Source organism: Crinia signifera, chromosome 3, assembly GCF_055691185.1.
Source record: "Crinia signifera chromosome 3, ASM5569118v1, whole genome shotgun sequence".
Taxonomy (NCBI): Eukaryota; Metazoa; Chordata; class Amphibia; order Anura; family Myobatrachidae; genus Crinia; species Crinia signifera.
The window spans coordinates 134,052,974-134,073,852 of NC_139219.1; the positions used below are offsets into that span (position 1 = coordinate 134,052,974).

A 20,879-nucleotide genomic window follows, 5' to 3' on the forward strand; every position below is an offset into this window, starting at 1 on the left:
ATGGTACTTGTTTCCTAGCACGGCCACACCGATTAAGATCGGGGTGATCGTGCTGAAAAAAATTGGGTCGATCGCATCGCATGCGATTTGGTCGCATGCGATGCGATCGACGCGACCGACCGATTTTTCACCCGATTTTGTCATTAAATCCAATGTAAATTGGGTCCCTGGGACCCAATTTTACATTGGATTGAATGAAAAAAATTCCCAACCCCCCCCAAATTCAAGCGCGTAAACCCCACCCCACGATAGACGGCAACCCGAAGCGTGGCGAGCGCAGCGAGCCCGCGAGGGGCGGCGGTACGCGTCCTCCGACCTTTTCATGCCCTACTATCCACTAGGGCGTGGATTGAGAATAGAATAGTGTGGCGAGCGCAGCGAGCCACCGAGCCCGAAGCGTGGCGAGCGCAGCGAGCCCCGCGAGGGGACGCGGATACCTTAACAGGTAAACGCGTCCCTTCGCGGGCTTCACAGCTGTCCGCGTCGCCACGGACACCTGTGAAGCCCGCGAAGGGACGCGTATAACTGTGAAGATATCCGCGTCCCCTCGCGGGGCTCGCTGCGCTCGCCACGCTTCGGGCTCGGTGGCTCGCTGCGCTCGCCACACTATTCTATTCTCACTCCACGCCCTAGTGGATAGTAGGGCATGAAAAGGTCGGAGGACGCGTACCGCCGCCCCTCGCGGGCTCGCTGCGCTCGCCACACTTCGGGTTGGGGTGTGTCGTGGGGCGACGACGGGGACATTTATAATGTGAAATGGGTCATATTGACCCATTTCACATTTTTTGACATTTTTACACCATTTCAATGTTAAAAAATTTTTTAACATTGAATCCTATGCAAAAATCGGGTGCATCGCGTCGCATCGCGTCGGGACCAATGTTAATGGTCCCGACCGACGCGATGCCCCCGATATTTTAACTTCCCGACAAGATTTCAATGTTAAAATTTTTTTTAACATTGAAGTCAATGGAAATATCGGGGGCATCGCGTCGGTCGCGTCGGGACCAATGTTAATGGTCCCGACCGACGCGATGCACCCGATTTTTGTTTCCTAGCCGGCAAAATGGACCTGATTTCAAAAGAAATCGGGTCCATCGGGGTAATCGTGTCCCTTAATTAAGGGACACGATTACTTAAGATTGTGGCCGTGCTAGAAAACAATTACCAAATAAATAAATAAATAAATTAATAAGTACTATTGTGCATGTGAATATTCTATTTTTTTTTTTTTACTTATTTAGTTCTTTTTCCTTTAATAGAACTATATCCTCATTCTTTCCCCCCTCCCCCTCACCTCCCCTCCCCCTCCCCCCCCCCCTTCCCCTTTATATACATCTTCGTGCATTGCTTTGTGTTTCCTTCCTCCGTTCAGTTCCCTTTCCATAATCAATTGCGAGGTCTTATGTGCTAATTTAGTTCTTTACCCAACAATCCTGTGATTATATACTTAATATCTTGTGCATTTTTTTTAGCATAAGTGATTTGGTTAATTTTTTTTTCTACATGTTTTATTCCCTGAGTATATCCATTTCTCCATTTGCCAGACTAGAGTTGCACCATCTATCCCGCTTACTATGGAATTTCGCTGATGCCCCTCTAGAATGGCACATATATTTTTCATGACTGGCTACTTCATTTACCAATGCTCTCCATTTATTAATTTCTGGTTGATCAGTTGAGAACCAACACCTAGCAATCACTACTTTAGCCAAAGTAGTTAAGCACATAGTGTATTGGTTTATTATTGCTGAACAGTCCCTCCCTTGTTCTAGTCCATATAGGCATGTTCTGGGACCGAATTGTGCTATAGATTGGACAGTGGATTGAATATCTCTCCAAACTCTTTTCCAGAATATATAAACCTTTGGGCATTCCCATAATAGATGCCAAAATCCTGCTTCGCTTTCTCCGCATCTTGGACATTTTGTATCTTTTCTTAAGCCTGCTCGGTGCAGCATTACTGGAGTTCGATATACTCTGTGTAAAATAAAAAAATGCACTTGCTGGTATCTAGCGCAAGATGTGGCATATCTAATAGATCCTAAAATATTTTTCCAGTTTTCTATTGTGATTTTTCCTAGGTCGGCCTCCCATTTTAGTTTTAGGTTATCTAAGATTTTGGGATTCTGATTCGTATTTATATTATCGTATATACGAGAGATCTGTCCCTTAGTTCCAAGTTTTTGTAGGAAAAGTTTTATAGGTGAAGGCTCAAGTATGATTGTAAGGGCTCCAAACTGGGCTTGGATTGCGTGCCTCAGCTGCAGATACCTAAAGAAAAATTCTTTAGATATATTAAATTCCCTTTGTAGTTGTGCAAACGTTTTAAATTGTCCATTAATATGTAACTGTTCTAGTACCATAATGCCTTTTTGGGACCATATATTATCCTTTGATATCTTTTTTAGTTCTGAATATTTTCTATTAAGCCATAGGGGGGACTCATTTTCCAGGCCCTCCCATTTTTCTAGTTTATGCACATTTCTCCATATCATGATAGCCTGCCGTAGTATGGGGGCTTTGTCGTTTACAGTTGTTCCAGACATAAGAATGGATATTGGGGAATCATTGGTATTCACCTGTTCTTTAAGGAAAGCTTTTAACGTTACATCTATATCATTAATCAGCCAGCCACGTATATTTGTCAATTGGGATGCAATATAGTAATTTCTTAAGTTTGGAAGGGCCAAGCCCCCCATCTCTTTTTTTTTATATAAGGTTTTCATTGACACCCGTGCCTGCTTGTCTTTCCATATAAAGGATGATATAATTCTTTCTATGGTCATAAAGGTTTTTTTGGGGATGTAAATCGGAGAATTTTGCAAAATATATAGATACTTAGGTTGTATTATCATTTTAAATATGTTGATCCTTCCCATGGTAGTTATTGGAAGTTTTTTCCATACATGTATTCTTTTTTTAAAATTTTCTGTTATTGGGTCTATATTCAACTTTATGTAATCTCTGGCGTTGGGTGTTACCCAGATTCCCAGGTATTTAAGTTGGAGAGTCCATTTAAGAGGACACTCAACTTGTTTTTTTTCCTGTATAATTCCCGAGATTGGGAGTACACTGGATTTGTCCCAGTTAACCCTCAATCCCGAGAAGGTCCCAAATCTAGTTATTGCGTTCAGCATTACCCTCAGGGAATTCCCCGCATCTTCCAAGAACAACAGCATGTCATCAGCGTATAACGCTATCACTTCCTCTATTCCCCCTATTTTTATTCCCTTTATATCAGGGTCTGCTCGAATTGAGCAGGCTAGTGGTTCTATAGCAAGTGAGAAAAGGGCTGGGGAAAGTGGGCAACCCTGCCTTGTTCCCCTGTGCAGTTTAAATTTGTTGGACACATATCCATTTATCATAACTCTCGCTTCAGGGGCGGAGTACAACAGCTGTATCCATCCTATAAAACGTGGTCCAAATGCATATTTATCCAGAACCGCCCATAAATACCATCATTCTACCGTGTCGAAGGCCTTGGCCGCATCCAGAGACACGACCAAGGCCTCCACACTTGTATTTTGTTCTCTTTGCAGATGATAAAATAGACGGAGCAGATTTTGCAGATGATAAAATAGACGGAGCAGATTTTAGTTTGTAGATCTTCCCGGCATAAATCCGGATTGATCTGTATGGATTAATGATGTTATTATTGAATTTAATCTTGTAGCTATTATTCTGGCCAATATCTTAACGTCTGAATTTAACAAAGAGATTGGTCTGTACGATTCTGGGGAGAGAGGATCCTTGCCCTTTTTATATATAACAATAATTAAGGCTTCTGCCATAGAAGAGGGGAGAGTACCCCATTCCAATAGTAAGTTGAAAAATTCCGTTAAATATGGAATAAAGAAGTCCCCAAACGTCTTGTATACTTCATTTGGTATTCCGTCCCTTCCAGAGGCTTTAGAAGTTGGTAAAGAGAGGACAGCCTCTCTCACCTCTTCCATTGAGAATGGGGATTCCATCTTTTGCGCCTCTTCTACTGATAGAGCTGGCATAGATATCTGACTAAGATAGTTTTTTATCTCTGCACTAGTATCTGTCTCTCCAGAATTGTACAGAGCTGCGTAGTACTTGAAAAATACATCTGTTATTTCCCTCCCCGAATAGCATGGTTTCCCTTGGGAATCTAAGATACTTGATATGAGGTTATTACTATCTTTATCCTTGGCAATAAAAGCAAGTTGTCTTCCCCCTACATCTGCTTGGTAGTATTGTTTATGTTTGGAGAACTGTATTCTCCTACGTGATTTACTATAGAGGTATTCCGTCCACTCCCCTTGTGCATCCAACATCCTCTTTCTGTCCAGTAGTGATCCAGATACCACATATTCCTGCTCTATTTGCTGGCATTTATTATTCAGTTCCTTCTCTCTGATCTTATCATCTTTTTTAATTTCTGAGATCTTCTTTATAAATGTGCCTCTTATTATTGCTTTCAGAGCGTCATGTTTTATTGCTAGATTCACATATGACTTATTATTTAATCTGTAGTCTTCCCATACAGGTGGCATTTCTTCACCCTCTCCTATAATCTCTAGCCAAAAGGGATTTAATTTCCATGTAACCTCTCCGCGTTCTTGATTAAGGTCTATACACATGATTATCGGGGAGTGATCGGATATGCCTCTTGAAAGATATCTGATTTCTTTTATTGCCGGAGCCAATATTAGGGATATTAATATCAAATCTATTCTTGATAACGTGTTATATGTATTAGACTGACATGAGAATTGTAGCATATCTGGATTCCTTATTCTCCAAATATCCATTAGATCCATCTCGTCTATTATCCTGGAAAACATGGTGGATTTGTTACTTTCTTTCCCTTCTACCTGTCTACTTCCTTCCTTCCACCTGTCTAATTCCTTGTTCATCACATTATTGAAGTCTCCCATACATATAGCAGGGATATCCGGTTCAGCAGCCATAAAGGCAGCGGCTTGCCGAAGGACATCACTGCTATATGGAGGAGGAATATACATTGCCATTATATATATTGATTTATAATTAACAGTCGCTTTTAAAAAAACATATCGGCCGTATGGGTCTATTTTACTTGCTTCTAATTGAAATTTTACTGATTTTTTAATTATAACAGTCACCCCTCTAGCATGTTGTGTAAATATTGAGTGGAAAGCATGCCCTACCCAAGGTTTCTTTAATGCCTTACTTCTTTCCTTATTCAAATGGGTTTCTGATAAACAAATTATATCTGCACCGAGTTTCTTAATCTGGGACATGACGAGAGATCGTTTTATTTTATTGTTGAGTCCTCTCACATTCCAGCTTAAGGCACATATTCCCTTTAACTGCTTAGACATATGATTTTATATTGGGGTCCTAAACCTTGCTCTACTATACCTAACATTAGTTCTTGATGATCATGTTCGCTCTTACACAATACATTACATAACAATACTCCCCTCCCCCTCCCCCACCCTGTATAACCTCTAAGACATGGGGCATACCTGGATCCCATCTTACTTTTATCTTTCATCCAAAAAAACAAAAACAAAAAAACATAAAAGAGAAACATAAGAACAAAAGACTATACAACATCTACCCCTGTACATTACATTTCCACTTCTGAAGGGTTAAAGAGATCGCAAACTCTGATCTCTTAGCTATAATTTAACATTTTGGAGACCCCCCCCCTTTTTTCCCTTTTTCCCCTTATATCTCCCCAATGGATTCGAGGATAACCCCAGAGAGATGTTTAGAGATGATAAAAAAAAAAAAAAAATTTTTTACGAGAACTCAGAATTTCCCCGCCCTCCTGTCATCCCGCCTTCTCCTTTTCTATTAAGGCAGGATTTATTCTATCATTTTGAAGGTTTCAAGTGTCGTTCCACCCATCCTTCTGCCTCTTTAGGACAAGCAAAGAAATGGGTGGAGTTTTCAAATATTATTCTCAGCCGAGCTGGAAAGAGCATAGCATATTGTATGTTATGTTCTCGCAATCGCCGTTTAACCTGCAGAAAACTGGCTCGGTTTCTCTGTACTTCGACTGCGAAATGAGGATATAAGGAGATTACATGACTATCAAAGTATATTGGTCCTTTAATGCGCGCAAGGCGCAAAGCAGAGTCTCTGTCCCTGAAATGTAGTAGTCGAGCAATCAATGTTCGTGGAGGGGCTCCAGGTTGTGCAGGTTTTGATGGCACTCGATGTGCCCTTTCTATCGCAAATTGTTGCGAAAAGGCCTCTCTAGTAAATGTTTTAATCAACCATTCTTCCACAAACTTTTCAGGGTTCACTCCTTCGGCCCTTTCTGGAAGACCTACTATGCGGATGTTGTTCCGGCGGAGTCGTCCTTCCATATCTGAGAGTTTACTTTGTATGGTTATCACTTGAGAGGATAAATCGTCTATTTTCTTTGTTAATGGCGAAGTGTTGTCCTCTAATTGTGATATTCGATGTTCTGTTTCTTCAACACGTTCGCGGATTTTTTGCATGTCCACTCTTAGAAGGGAGACATCTATTTGCACTTTCTCGATTTTTTCAGAAACTCGATGTTCAGACGCAGCTATTGCTTGCAGTATTTGTTGAGTAGCCTGCATTGGCTCATTTATGGATGTTTCTGAATCCTGATGAGAGGATGGCGAGCTTGGTACGCTCTGTGCTGTTGATTTAGAATTATGGGTAGTGCGTGTGTACTTTTCCAGCTTAGCAGCTGCAGCAGCAGCATTTGTAGTTTTCCCCATGGCTGCCTTGCCTGTCACAGATTCTTACAATATTTAACACTTATGTGCTCTCTCACAAAAATATACAATAGGGTAGGTGTACGTGGATTTAAGGTTAGCCAGAGTCCCTATTAGTATCACAGGGGAAACTGCAAACACAATTGCTTGGACAGAATGTCCATAACCAAAATAGTACTTATCCTCCCAGTGTGTGCTCAGATGTGCTTGAATAGCACAGGGGTCCCTTCAGTGGCCGCAATTCCACCGCTCTGGATGCGCGTTTCGCCGTGAAAGAAGCAGGCTTGTTCACCAGTTATATAATCCCATTATAGCGGGGCAGACATACTATGGGTGAAAAGGCAGCTACAGGCCGATGCATCTAAGTATAGCTCCGCCCCCGCTTAGGAACTCATTTATACTTTTGACATATTTACACTGAAACACATAATCTTATTTTCCTCTCCCGCTGTGTAATATTTTTCTCTTCCTAATATTCATTGGCCCCTAGGTCATCATTTTGCTGTACAGTAGTTTGGATTATTCATCAATATTTATCGCTAAATACTAGGTAATTTTACAGTAAAAGTTAGTGCCCCCAAAAAAAGAGTTATCTTTTTCCTCTCTAAATTTATGGTTATCCATAACTCTGGGGAGCACCACCAACAACTTCATGTGAAGTATCTAGACCCATACTCATGCATTTGTAGGTACATCTATTATTTAAAAAATTGATCCAATTGTCAGTGCAAGCCACAATCCCTTCCTTATTGCGGGTCATGCAGGACACTGCACAGGGTGTTCACAAGATGAACTCTGTTCTGGAACAGTTTGCCAAGTCCTCTGAGATTATTTCTCCTAGACACCCATTTTCTACACCCCACTTTTGAATTTGGATTCTGAGGAAGAGGGTGTGTGTGAGGAGGATTTGTGCTGGGACCAGAGGCAAGAGGCTGAAGCTTCTGTCCCTGGTATTAAAGATTTGATCCTTGCTGTAGAACAGACATTACATTTATCTGACGAAGACAGGGTGCCTGCACACTGTGTGTTTAAGAAAATTCGCAGAGATTCTGTGACTTTTCCCTCAGATGAGGGTATGGTTTCCTTGCTTCGAGAAGCATGGAAGGCTCCTGACAAAAAATGAGTTAAGTCTAAGAGGTTTGCTAATATGTACCCCATGCCTGAGGAACATGTGAAATTATGGGAAAAGGTTCCCTTGGTAGATGCATTTGTAGCTAGATTGTCCAAGGCCACGGCTTTGCCTGTTCAGGGTGGTGCGGCCTTTAAGGATCCAGTGGACAAAAAAGTGGAAGCATGCCTTAAGGCAGTTTTTGAAGGAGTGGGTTTCACACTTCGTCCCATTATTGCCTATGCCTGGGTTTCCAAGGCAATGAGTAAGTGGACTGAAGCCTTAGGGAGTCAGCTCCAGCCTGATTCAGAGGCTTTTACACTGGCTGAAAAGCTCAGATGTGCTGCAGAGTATATTTGCGAGGCTGGGGAAGAAGGCGCTAGGATGGCATCTAAGGTTTCCGCCACGTCTGTTTTAGCGAGGAGAGCCCTTTGGCTAAAGGCCTGGGAAGCAGACAGCGAATCTAAGAAGTTGCTTGAAGCTTTGGCTTTTAAAGGAGAGTTGCTTTTTGGGTCAGAGCTTGAATCCATTATAAAGCAGGCTACGGGAGGGAAGAGTACTTTTCTTCCCAATACATCAAAGACTTCAGGATCTAAATTTTGAGTTTTTAAGCCTTCCTTCCGCTCCTCCTTTCGGGGCGGAGCGTCCAACAAAGGACAGGGGGGAAGAGGTAGGTTCCCAGCCATTAAAAGGAGGGCCCCCGAATCCCGGTTCAGGGCCTTTACTAAGAAACATGTGTCGAAAGGAGAGGATAAGTCCTCTGCATGACGAGGCGGAGACTCCCCATTCTGGCCTCAGAGTGGGGGGTCACCTCCTGCAGTTTCAGGACAGGTTAAAAAATCCCACCACGGATCCTTGGGTTTATTCCTTTGTTTCCAGGGGTTATCAGATAAATCTCAGGGGTTACCCCCAAGAAGATTTCTTCCTACCCCTTTGCCACAGAAGGCTTGTTTACAGACTGCTCTTTTGGGGGGCAGCATCATCTCTCATAGACAAAGGGGTAGTGGTCCCGGTACCTCAGGAGGAAAGGAAGAAAGGATTTTATTCAATTTTTTTTCTTGGTCCCCAAACCAAACGGGTCTTTCAGACCCATTCTAAATTTAAAGTCTTTGAACCTGAATCTATGGGTGGACCATTTTCGCATGTAATCCCTATGGACAGTGCTATAAAGCATAGAGCCGGGGGAATTTCTAGCATCAGTGGACATCCAAGATGCCTATATGCAAGGAACACCAGTCATTACTACGTTTTGCAATAGGAGAGACACATTTACAGTTCCAGGCTCTGCCTTTCGGTCTGGCCACAGTGGCAAAAGTGATGGCGGTCATGGCAGCAACCCTCAGACTAAAATGGATAGTTATGATCCCTTACCTGGACGACCTCCTCTTCAAAGCGGAGTCAGCGGAGAAACTCCAGGAACATTTGAACATTTTACAAGAGCAGGGCTGGGTTTTAAACATTCCCAAGTCTCATTTGATACCCACGCAGAGACTGCAGTTTCTGGGGGTGATATTGGATACTCATTTACATTGGGTATTTCTTCCAGAATCCAAGGCAGTGGACATCCGATAGCTGGTGCTACAGATCTTGCGGTAAGATGTTCAGGCATTGTACTGAGTTATTTATCCTAGTGTGCTTTAGAAGTTGAACTGAAGCATGATGGGATGCAGAAGGGAGGAGCCTGCGTCCAAAGACTTAGGCATAGTTGCCTTAGCTCCTGCGGCCCCTCCTACATCCCAAGGCTAGCTGTGTCACCAGGATGGACTAAGACAGGCATGTCCAATGTTGGCCCTCCAGATGTTGTGAAACTACACATCCCAGCAAGCTTTGCCACAGTTTTGCTATTAGAGATTGTTAAAACTAGTGCAAAGCATGCTGGGATGTGTAGTTTCAAAACATCTGGAGGGCCAACGTTGTACATGCCTGGACTAAGAGAAAGGAGTTCGAATAGTAAGTTCTTACAAAAATCCCCTTTACTTTGGATAATATACTGCCCAGTGCTGGTCTCTTTTGGAGGTCCGTTCTGGCTTATGGAGATGAATCTTTGTGATTTGTTATACCGGGCATGGCAACCATTAATTTGAGAGCGTTGTGCGGATTATTATTTATATATATATATATATATATATATATATATATATATATATATATATATATATATATATATATATATATATATATATATATATATATATATATATATGGTAGGGGGTCCGGCAGCTCCACTTTAATAATTCCTCGGCGGGTGCCCGCTTTCAGCTGTAAGCCAGCTATATAAACAGTTTCTTGGGTAGAAGCAGCACTCCAGCCTTAAAAGAAATAGTGCTTTAATCGGTCACAGCAAACAGCAACGTTTCAATACATAGTGTATTTTCCTCAGGCCTGAGGAAAATACACTATGTATTGAAACGTTGCTGTTTGCTGTGACCGATTAAAGCACTATTTCTTTTAAGGCTGGAGTGCTGCTTCTACCCAAGAAATTGTATGTATATATATATATATATATATATATATATATATATATATATATATATATAATGTGTGTGCGTTCTGACAGTATATAAGTAAAGAACAAATGTAATAAATAATGTGCACATGTACCGTCAAACAAAATGATAAACATTCAGCTTGATTATTTACTTCCATCAGCTTGTCTCTAAAGCACTCCCTCTCACTCATGGATTTGGAGCAGCATATTAAGGAAATCCGTAGGCTGGTAGAAGAATGTAATCATTCCCCAGGTCTAGAGGACCCACCCAACAAGTCCCGGTTATGCCGTTACATGATGCCCGATGAAGAGAACCCATTAACATCACAGGTATGGCTTGTTTTTGTACCAGCATGTTAAGTCAAGTTGATGTTTTGGCCACAACAACGTGGCCTTAATCATGACCGCACCTCAGCACCATGCCAACTAGCAAACAGTTCCCTTCACCACAAAGCCTCTATAAATTCCTCACAGTGTCAATTAATAAATCTAATAAATCTAACTGCCAGATGTTCATTATCAAGTAATCAGGCACCAAACAGGTTCACGTAGTAAGACTGTTCATACCTTAATGTGGTGTGCCTGACCGTCATTAACATTTCCAGTCTGTGTTCCATTGCGATCGGAAGTCACATACTATATTTTTCACCACTGTAATAAAGATATTAGCAATCCAAATATTATGCATTTAAGCACTCTATATCTCTAAGCGTAGTGAGTTGCAACATATGCCGCACCAAGCAAACATCCACCAGCAAACACACTTACAATCGATTTGTGTTCCATCGCAACTGGAAGTCATGCGTTCCAACGTGACCAAAAGTCGTCACCAATTTTACTTCAGGTATATGTTTTACAACCGAGACAATGGTAACATCCATTCTTTCTTGCCAACCATGTCGTAGAATTCATATCCTCCTTAATTACTTCAGGTGCGATTGTGCAGTACAATAGATCTTTTAAATTTGGTCCCCTATTGATGCCAAGTAAGGGTGAACGATTCCTTATTTGCCCATATTTGTGTCAGTCTGTAGAAGTGGCCATTTTGATGATGATCAAAATACAAAACAAGAAACAAATGATAGATAATACGTGGCGCAATGCTGCCCTAAATCACAATTCCTGAAGTTACACCTTTATTTTACAATATAAAACTGGAAAAAATGGAATATAGATAAAAGGGGCAAGTGAATACTTGTTATTTTTACGTTCAATGTACTCTTCTAACGGAATGTGGTCTTTCTCAACAGGTTTTGATCTGAAGTCGTGATATTCAACAGGTGCGGAGAGAAGAAAAAATTAACGATAATGAGTTTACAAATTTCTGTGTGTATTTCTTAATATGGGTGACTGGGTGAGTGAATTAAATAGAAGAGTGGATTGTTTCCATGAAGCGTACCAAGACTCACGTTGATTAAAATGGTATATCACTTATAATGGTTTCTTTGGCACGGTCCTAAGGAACTCCACTTCTTAATGAAGGTGATTTGCTTCTTTCATACAAGTGGCCAAGTTTTTTCACACGTGCTGAGAAGAAAATAAACGAAAAAACAGTTTATGTCTAATCCATAAGTGAAAGAAATAGGTGTTTTTTATTTTAGTGAGTGATGGGCTGTAAAAATTATTGATTTTGACAGCGTACCTCATTTACTCTTTATATAAGTAAATTAAACATATAAAGGTTTCTTTATTTCAAAAAATGGTATACCCCCACTCACGATGTAGTCTGGGGTTTTCAAACCTATATCTTCTATTGGTACTTATGTAGTATCTGGGCTGCCGATTTTTTGATTGTATGCCTTAAGTTAAGGCATACAATCAGATGCGATGCGATGCGATATCGCATCGCATCGCATCCGATATCGCATCCGATATCGGATGCGATGACCCGATTTTTCCATAGGAATCAATGTTAAAATGATTCCTATGGAAAAATGGGTCCTTTTCATACCCCTACTATCCAAGTGGGCATGGAGTTGGATATAAACCTGTGGCGAGCGTAGCGAGCCACCGAGCCCGAAGCGTGGCGAGCGAAGCGAGCCCCGCGAGGGGACGGTATTCGTCCCCTCGCGGGGCTCGCTTCGCTCGCCACGCTTCGGGCTCGGTGGCTCGCTATGCTCGCCACAGGTTTATATCCAACTCCATGCCCACTTGGATAGTAGGGGTATGAAAAGGACCCATTTTTCTCATTGAATTCCATGTTAAAATGGACTCAGTCCATTTTAACATTGATTCCTATGGAAAAATCGGGTCATCGCATCGCATCGCATCGAATCGCATGGTCGCATGCGATGCGATGCGATCTCCCGATCCGACCCGATTTAGAAATCGGCAGCCCAGATACTACATAAGTACCCTTCTATTTAATTCACTCACTCATCCATATTAAGAAATACACACAGAAATTTGTAAACTCATTATTCTTTATTTTTTCTTCTCTCCGCACCTGTTGAATATCACGACTTGAGATCAAAACCTGTTGAGAAAGACCACATTCCGTTAAAAGAGGACATTGAACGTAAAAATTACAAATACTCACTTGTGCCTTTTATCTATAATGCATTTTTTTCCAATTTGATGATGATGTAGAAGGAAATCACATCATAATTGATGATGGTGTAGAGCAGGGGTGGGGAACCATTTTTGTGCCAAGGGCCATTTGTATGGGGAAGAAAGCCTTCGGGGGCCATATGTAAAAATTTCTATTACAAATTGTCCTGCTGCAGCCGTTCCACGCTCCGGTGGCTGCCCCTGAATAGGACTGACAGTCCCTGGCTGCTGTTGATTAAGAGGAATCTCGCGAGAACTACCAACCTCTCGCGAGAATTCCCCTGTAATTGACTCCCAGCAAAGCTGCCAGGCATGTGGGAGGGCCACTCAGACCGGCTACGGGGGCCGCATACGGCCCCCGGGCCTGAGGTTCCCCACCCCTGGTGTAGAGGGAAATACCATCCATAGTTGCTTTCTAACATTCATCTGGAAGTACACTTAACTCTTTAATACCATCTAGGAAATTACTTGTGTCTCTCAGATAACTATCAATCCGACACACACACACACACACACACACACACACACACACACACACACACACATTCCTGTGCCAAGATGATTGGCCTCCCAGGTGGATCATGCAAACACTTGTGCACTTTTGGCAAAGTGTACAGTATTGGGCAAATTGGGTGATACACAATTAGTTATTTATAGAGGCTCTGTGGGGAAGGGAACTGTTTTAGATTGTCATGATGAAGTGCGGTCATGATTAATATCATTATTAATATATATATAGATATATATATAGATATATATAGATATATATATATATATAGAATAGATATATGTGTGTGTGTGTGTGTGTGTGTGTAATATATATATATATATATATATATATATATACTAGAAGAAGAGATGAGAGCGCTCCATTGTGCAATAACGTAAAAGACTTATATTTAAGAACAAGATGTTTCTTCAATAAAAACAGGTATATAGTGACGTACCACAATGAGCGGTATACCACCGCAAGAATTCCGCATAAAACGTGTTGGTACTTCTGTACTTTCACGGCGCCAGCATTGCGCCGCGCGTCATAGTCCCCTTGCGGGGCTCGCTTCGCTCGCCCACGCTGCGGGCTCGGTGGCTCGCTACGCTCGCCACGCTAATTAAAATCAACTCCATGCCAACATGGATAGTGGAGGTATGAACTATCCATGTTGGCATGGCGTTAACTTAGTTTATTTTATTTAGTTAGTGGCGAGCGTAACCCGGAAGTACGCGCGGCGCCATGCTGGCGCCGTGAAAGTAAAGAAGTACCAACGTGTTTTCCAAACACAGATGTAGGAGAGGTTACACTCTGGGTTTTCAGCGTCTAAACAAGGCTGGTGGATAGACTGCAAAACCAGGCCACGCCCCAACGCGTTTCGTAATCACGTACTTCGTCAGAGGGCCCTCTGAAGAAGTACGTGATTACGAAACGCGTTGGGGCGTGGCCTGGCGTTGCAGTCTATCCACCAGCCTTGTTAAGATGCTGAAAACCCCGAGTGTAACCTCTCCTACATCTGTGTTTGGAAAACACGTTTTATGCGGAATTCTTGCGGTGGTATACCGCTCATTGTGGTACGTCACTATATACCTGTTTTTATTGAAGAAACATCTTGTTCTTAAATAAAAGTCTTTTACGTTATTGCACAATGGAGCGCTCTCATCTCTTCTTCTAGTGTTTCTACACCTGTGAAATTCAGGTGATCGAGAGCAGCCAGGATAATTGAAAAATCCTTTGGTGCAGATTAAATTGGAATTGGGACTACATCCAAATTGTCCTTTAAGTGTGGATAATTCCAACAATATCCACGGTCCACAGGTTTTTCATTCATTTGCGCACTTATTTCCTTTGCTATATATATATATATTTCAACATGGATAGCACTCATCAGGGCTTGGGCTTGTCCTTGTGGTACTATCACGGCACCCATCGCAGACCATAAGGCATGCGATGGTATGGTATGGTATGGGATGCGACGAGATTTCCCCCGATGTCATACAATGTTAAAATTGTATAGCATTGTATATGGCATACAATGCCATGCGATGCGATTTTAAATTGTATACGCACCCTAATGGGGGCTTACAATGTTAAATGCACCCCCATGCCACCCCCACTATGAACATGAACCCGAAGCGTGGCGAGCGGCGGCGGTACGCGTCCTCCGACCTTTTCATACCCCCACTATCCACGTCGGTGTGGGGTTGATTTTATATAGCGTAATACGCGTCCCTCGCGGGGCTCGCTACGCTTCGGGCTTGGTGGCTCGCTGCGCTCGCCACACTATATAACATAAACTCCACGCCGACGTGGATAGTGGGGGTATGAAAAGCGGGTTGGCGTTCATACAGGGGGTGGCGTGGGGGTGCATTTAACATTGTAAGCACCCATTAGGGTGCTTATACAATTTAGAATCGTATAGGGGGCTTAAATCGCTGTGCATCGGGTGTATGGCATGCGATGAGATGTGATTAAAAATCGTGCGACTTTATATCGGGGGCGCCGTGATAATACACAAGTACCGTTTTTGTTTTCAAAAGTGTAGGGGCCATTGCGATAACAGCTGTTTGCGCTGATCTGGAGGAATCCGTCATGCATCCGACTGCGCAAAACAACTTTCCAGAAATGAAAAAACTGGGCATGCGCAACTGGAAAAAACGCCATGCCATCTATTGGCAAACACATTAACCTACTGCGATTAGATACAAGGCCGCTAAAGCAAAAGTCTCCTTTTGATTTGGGCACACCTTATACAGTTGTGCTCATAAGTTTACATACCCAAGCAGAATTTGTGATTTTCTGGCCATTTGTCTGAGAATATGAATGATAACTCACAAACTTTTCTTTCACTCATGGTTAGTGAGTTATCATTCATATGAAAATCACAAATTCTGCTAGGGTATGTAAACTTATGGGCACAACTGTATAATACTTCACCAAATAAATACTACAGGAATTGAATTGTCTGTCCTGTTTCTGCTAAGCTCTAATTTTTTTTCTTTTTGTTTTTCTACAAATATCATATTAATAGATTCTGTTTTAATATCTAGCTGATCCTTTTCTGTGCACAAGAACTTTTGCTTATCAAGTATGTTTGCAGAGGTATGTCTAATCATTAAGGAGAAAAACCGTCACTATTTGGGGATCCATGTGCTCAGGTGTCGATATTGACACCAAAAAAGTCTAAAACTCATGTCACCATTTTCATAGCAACCTTTTTTAAATGTCGACCTTGTGAATGTCGACACTTTGCTGTCTTCCTAGACATTGTCACAAGAAGGGTGGTGTGTTTCTCGAGCAGAAGACTAAATGAACTATAGTGCAATGTGAATTGCTTGCTTGGAGTTCTTTTAAAAATTTGTTGAAGAAATATGTAAACATTTGTTGTTACTAGGCATGTGGACTAACAGAGAAAGATGTCACCACGATTCGGCTACTGAATGAGACCAGGGACATGTTAGAAAGGTACAGCATGGATGTTGGGAGCAGTGTCTGTTTTAAGTTATACTTTTATACGTCTATGCTAGACATGGAACCACCTTCACATGAAACAGGAAATTTAATTAGGAGTTAACAATCAATTAGTATATGTATGTATGTATATATGTATATAAAAATATATACAGAAGTATATCTAACTCAAAAGAGAGCGCCACACATCTGAATAGTATTTCAAAAACTTCATATAAAAATGTATTATATAGAAAAGAAAAACAATAAAATTACATATAAAATCACAGTACACAGTATCTTAATAAAGATTATACTTAATAGGATGCAAATAAAGGCATGGGCCAATGATAACACTTGTTACTTTGTTGATACAACCCAACTCTGGATGATAGTTCTGCACAAATGTGGAATATTTAATTGGTATGCATAAAAAGTCAGTTGGTGTTGACCCTGTAATAATAATAACCATTAAGACATGACAGAACCCATAATCTCTCATTTTATAATTTTATTATAGCAAAGTAATAGACTGTAGATGTCAAATGTTTTTACAGTCACGACTTTAGCACAGTGTTGAATTCATGCCTAAGTCGAGGCTTCGGGAGGCTTCTTGACAGCATTGCAGAGTTTTTTCGACCCAATGACCAAGAACTGAATCAAAACAGCTCAGCACACAGGTAGGTCTCTTACTTTACTTACATTCCGTTACATATAGGATGAATGGCCAGAAAATAACTATTCCCAATGCTTACAGCTTGAATTTGTATTAGGACATATACTTTCTTATATATACGTATGTACACTACCAATAGGACTCAAAGTGCTTTACCATTGTCTTTACAGCTCAATATACACAACAAGCTTAACAGTAGATATCAGTAAAATGCTTGAGTAACTAGCATTATTTAAATGAAGATAACATTAAATTAATCAGAAATATGCTGTATGCATTTTATATGTGGTAAATGAGTAGTTAGTAGTTAGCACAACTAAAAAAGGGTTTGCTAGTTAGAGAAGCTATACATCTGTCCTTCTTTTGAGCTAGTTGAGTATCTGGAGCATCACATTTGTGGGTATGAATATACTCTAAAAAATGGCTTTAACCAGAGTAGAAGTAGGAGGCCCCAGGGCACAACTAAGCAAGAAGACAAGAACATTACAGTCTCTAGTTTGAGAAATAGACGGCCTCACAGGTCCTCAACAGGCAGCTTCATAAAATGGTACCCGCAAAATGCCAGTGTCAAAGTCTACAGTGAAGATGCTGACCTTCTAGACAGAGTGGCAAAGAAAAAGCCATATCTGAGACTGGCCAATAAAAGGAAAAGATTAATATGGGCAAAAGTAGTGTTCATTCTAGCACCCGCCATATTTGAAAACCCATGCAGTTCTTCTTCCCTGCCTGGGGTGTCGCTGTCTGCTGTGGTGTTTCTAGCACAGGTTTGGTTTGCATATCAGTGCTGATATACAGACCACACTGTGCTAGAAGCACTACAGCAGACAGTGACACCCCAGGCAGGAAAGAGGAACTGCATACAGATAGTGGTAGATGCTCAAATTAGTTCAGTAAAACTTTTCAGGTTCATGCAAGGGAGGGGTTAATACTTAGTAAGTAACAAGACATTGGTTCCCCCGGCACACTGAATAGTTTTAGCAACCAATCTTGAACACTACATGATAATAGAATTCAGAGATATTGGTTACATATACCTGCGCAGGTGTATGACATGCCCCCTAACCGCGTCAATGCTTCTCTGTATATTGGGGTCCCTAGCGCTATATCTAGGTGCAGGGTGTGGCACCCCAAAAACTATCATAAGCTAGGAGGCCCAGCGCGGCATGCCAGTGAGATACTAAGTGTTAATAATTAGTGATAGGAAGCCGAAGCTATACATAAAGAGAGAGATAAATGAAATGTAATTAAAATAAGAGAGAGATAGTGTTAGTTAGGGAAAAGTGTTAATAGAATGTAAGGGCATGCCGCACTAAAGCCACCCAGACCAACTAGTCCAGGGGCACCGCACCCCACACCACTGTTACCCTAAATTGGGTCTACAATTAGGGAAGAGGAACTGCATGGGTTTTCAAATATGGCGGGTGCTAGAATGAACACTAGGCAAAAGAATACAGACATTGGACAGAAGAAGTTTGGAAAAAAGTGTTATGGAAAGACAAATCAAAGTTTGAGGTGTTTGAATCACACAGAAGAACAATTGTGAGATGCAGAACAAGTTGAAAGATGCTGGAAGAGTGCCTGACACTATGGGGGAAATTTACTAAAGGAAATTTGTAAAAAATAGGTGTATTTGTATCCAGAAATACACTTATTTTTGACATTTACTATCCCGAAAATACGGCAATTCGTATTCGTATTGATGTGCTATCAATACGAATACGAACTGCGGTATTTTCGGGATAGTAAATGTCAAAAATAAGTGTATTTCTGGATACAAATACACCTATCTTTTACAAATTTCCTTTAGTAAATTTCCCCCTATCTGTCAAGCATGGTGGAGGTAATGTGGTGGTCTGGGGCTGCTTTGGTGCTGGTAAAGTGGGAGATTTCTACAAGGTACAGTAGGAGCAAGTTTCATCTTTGCTCCTTTGGTCATGGCTAGCCATGGCTATTCTATTGTTCTCAGTTGCAATACAATACGTATTGCAGCTGAGAACAATAGAATAGCCATGGCCAAAGGAGCAAAGTTGAAACTTGCTCCTACTGTAAAAGGGATTTTGAATAAGGAAGGTTATCACTCCGTTTAGCAATGCCATGCCAATCCCTGTGGACAGCGTTTGATTGGAGCCAATTTCCTCCTCCAACAGGACAGTGACCCAAAGCATACCTCCAAATTATGCAAGAACATTTAAAAAAAGAAGCAGGCAGCTGGTATTCTGTTTGTAATGGAGTGGCCACCGCAGTCACCAGATCTAAACCCCATAAACCCCTTTCTGAGGTGCCGGTCTGCTGGCACCTCAGAAAGGGGTATTTAGGTGGGGTGAGTACCATGTATGTTTGATTGCTGTGCCCTGACAAAGAGGTGAAAGCCTCGAAAGCGCTTGGCTAAATACAGCCATGTTATAAGATATCTGCGTTATTCTCTTTATTTCACCGAGAGCCTCTGACTTTAGAGGAATATATATATATATATATATATATATATATATATATATATATATATATATATATATATATATATATATATATGTGTATAGGCCTGGCACTCCTTCAGCAATGATGATAACCCAGGTGCCTTCCGGATCAGGTAAGTACAGGTAGGTGAAGAAACAACAGCGGCACTCTGGGAATTTTTGAAACAGGTATAATTTCAGCAAAAATAAGCTTCCAATGTTTCGGGGTATATAACACCCCTTTGTCAAGGTAGATGTGCAGTAATGTAGTAATTACTGCACATCTACCTTGACAAAGGGGTGTTATATACCCCGAAACGTTGGAAGCTTATTTTTGCTGAAATTATACCTGTCAAAAGTGCCGCTGTTGTTTCTTCACCTACCTACACTGTATTTCACCTTGACAAAGGAGCGCTAAGCTCCGAAACGTTGGTGTGTTTTTCTCTTCAATATACTTTTTCTGAAAAATTCCTTGGAGTGCCGTGATTTTGTCCGAAGTCTACACATCTTTTCTCAAGGGCACCGGGGTACTGCAACCACTGCCGGGCCGCCATCCCCCATATATATATATATATATATATATATATATATATATATGTATGTATGTATGTATGTATGTATGTATGTATGTATGTATGTATGTATGTATGTATGTATGTGTATATATATATATATATATATATATATATATGTATAATATACTCTTAATAGCTCCTGTCTGCCGTAAGGGGGATATGCAATCTGCCGCCGCTATTTCCGACGGAGGAAATAGCGGTGGCTCCCTATTCAATGCTGTCATTAACCACAGCATTGATGCGGGATGACGGCAGAACGGGTGAGACTTCAGAAGCTGTTGGGCCCGTTCTGCCGATAACGGCCGTGGATTGTCGTTATCCGGGCCGCAGATCGACAATCCACGGCCGTTTTCACAGCCACGCCCCCTTTGTGCCCATCGGGCGTGGATCACAGCTGTCGGCGGGGATCGACAGCCATGATCCAACATTGCATACCCCCCTATTGGTCTTTGTTAAAAACAAGTGTTAAATATTAAGTATATATTTAGTCCAAATAACAGAAGATACATCATTCTTGCAGACTAATACAAAGATAATCACTAAATATAATAATCAAAATATAATTATTTTCATCCGTGTTATTCTGTTTTTTGCAGCCTTTCCAGCATTAGTCTTCCAGTAGCCAAAATTATTCCAATAGTCAATGGACAGATCCACTCCATATGTAGTGAGATGCCCAATCACTTTGTACAGGTAACATAAAATATGTTAATGTATATGCTATGATTGAGTTTTCCACATTGGAAACATTTGGGACCTGAAGTATTTGGGATTATTCTTTATTTTGTACTATTTTCATATCATAATGAGATATCATGGGATGGGACCTGACTAAACATAGATGCATTGTTTCATATACACCTCATACACAGAGCCA

At 41.2% G+C, this 20,879-nt stretch overlaps 1 protein-coding gene across 3 annotated transcripts in view; it reads left to right on the forward strand.

Annotated features, from left to right (window-relative positions):
• Positions 1-20,879, forward strand: part of PEX3 (peroxisomal biogenesis factor 3) — a 50,632-nt gene that overhangs the window by 26,468 nt on the left and 3,285 nt on the right. For all 3 annotated transcript variants that reach the window (XM_083176548.1, XM_083176549.1, XM_083176550.1), the window contains 4 exons: positions 10,471-10,639; positions 16,243-16,313; positions 16,856-16,978; positions 20,599-20,695. In XM_083176548.1, the coding sequence (XP_083032674.1) occupies positions 10,471-10,639; positions 16,243-16,313; positions 16,856-16,978; positions 20,599-20,695 (460 nt within the window). The remainder of the gene's footprint in view (positions 1-10,470; positions 10,640-16,242; positions 16,314-16,855; positions 16,979-20,598; positions 20,696-20,879) is intronic.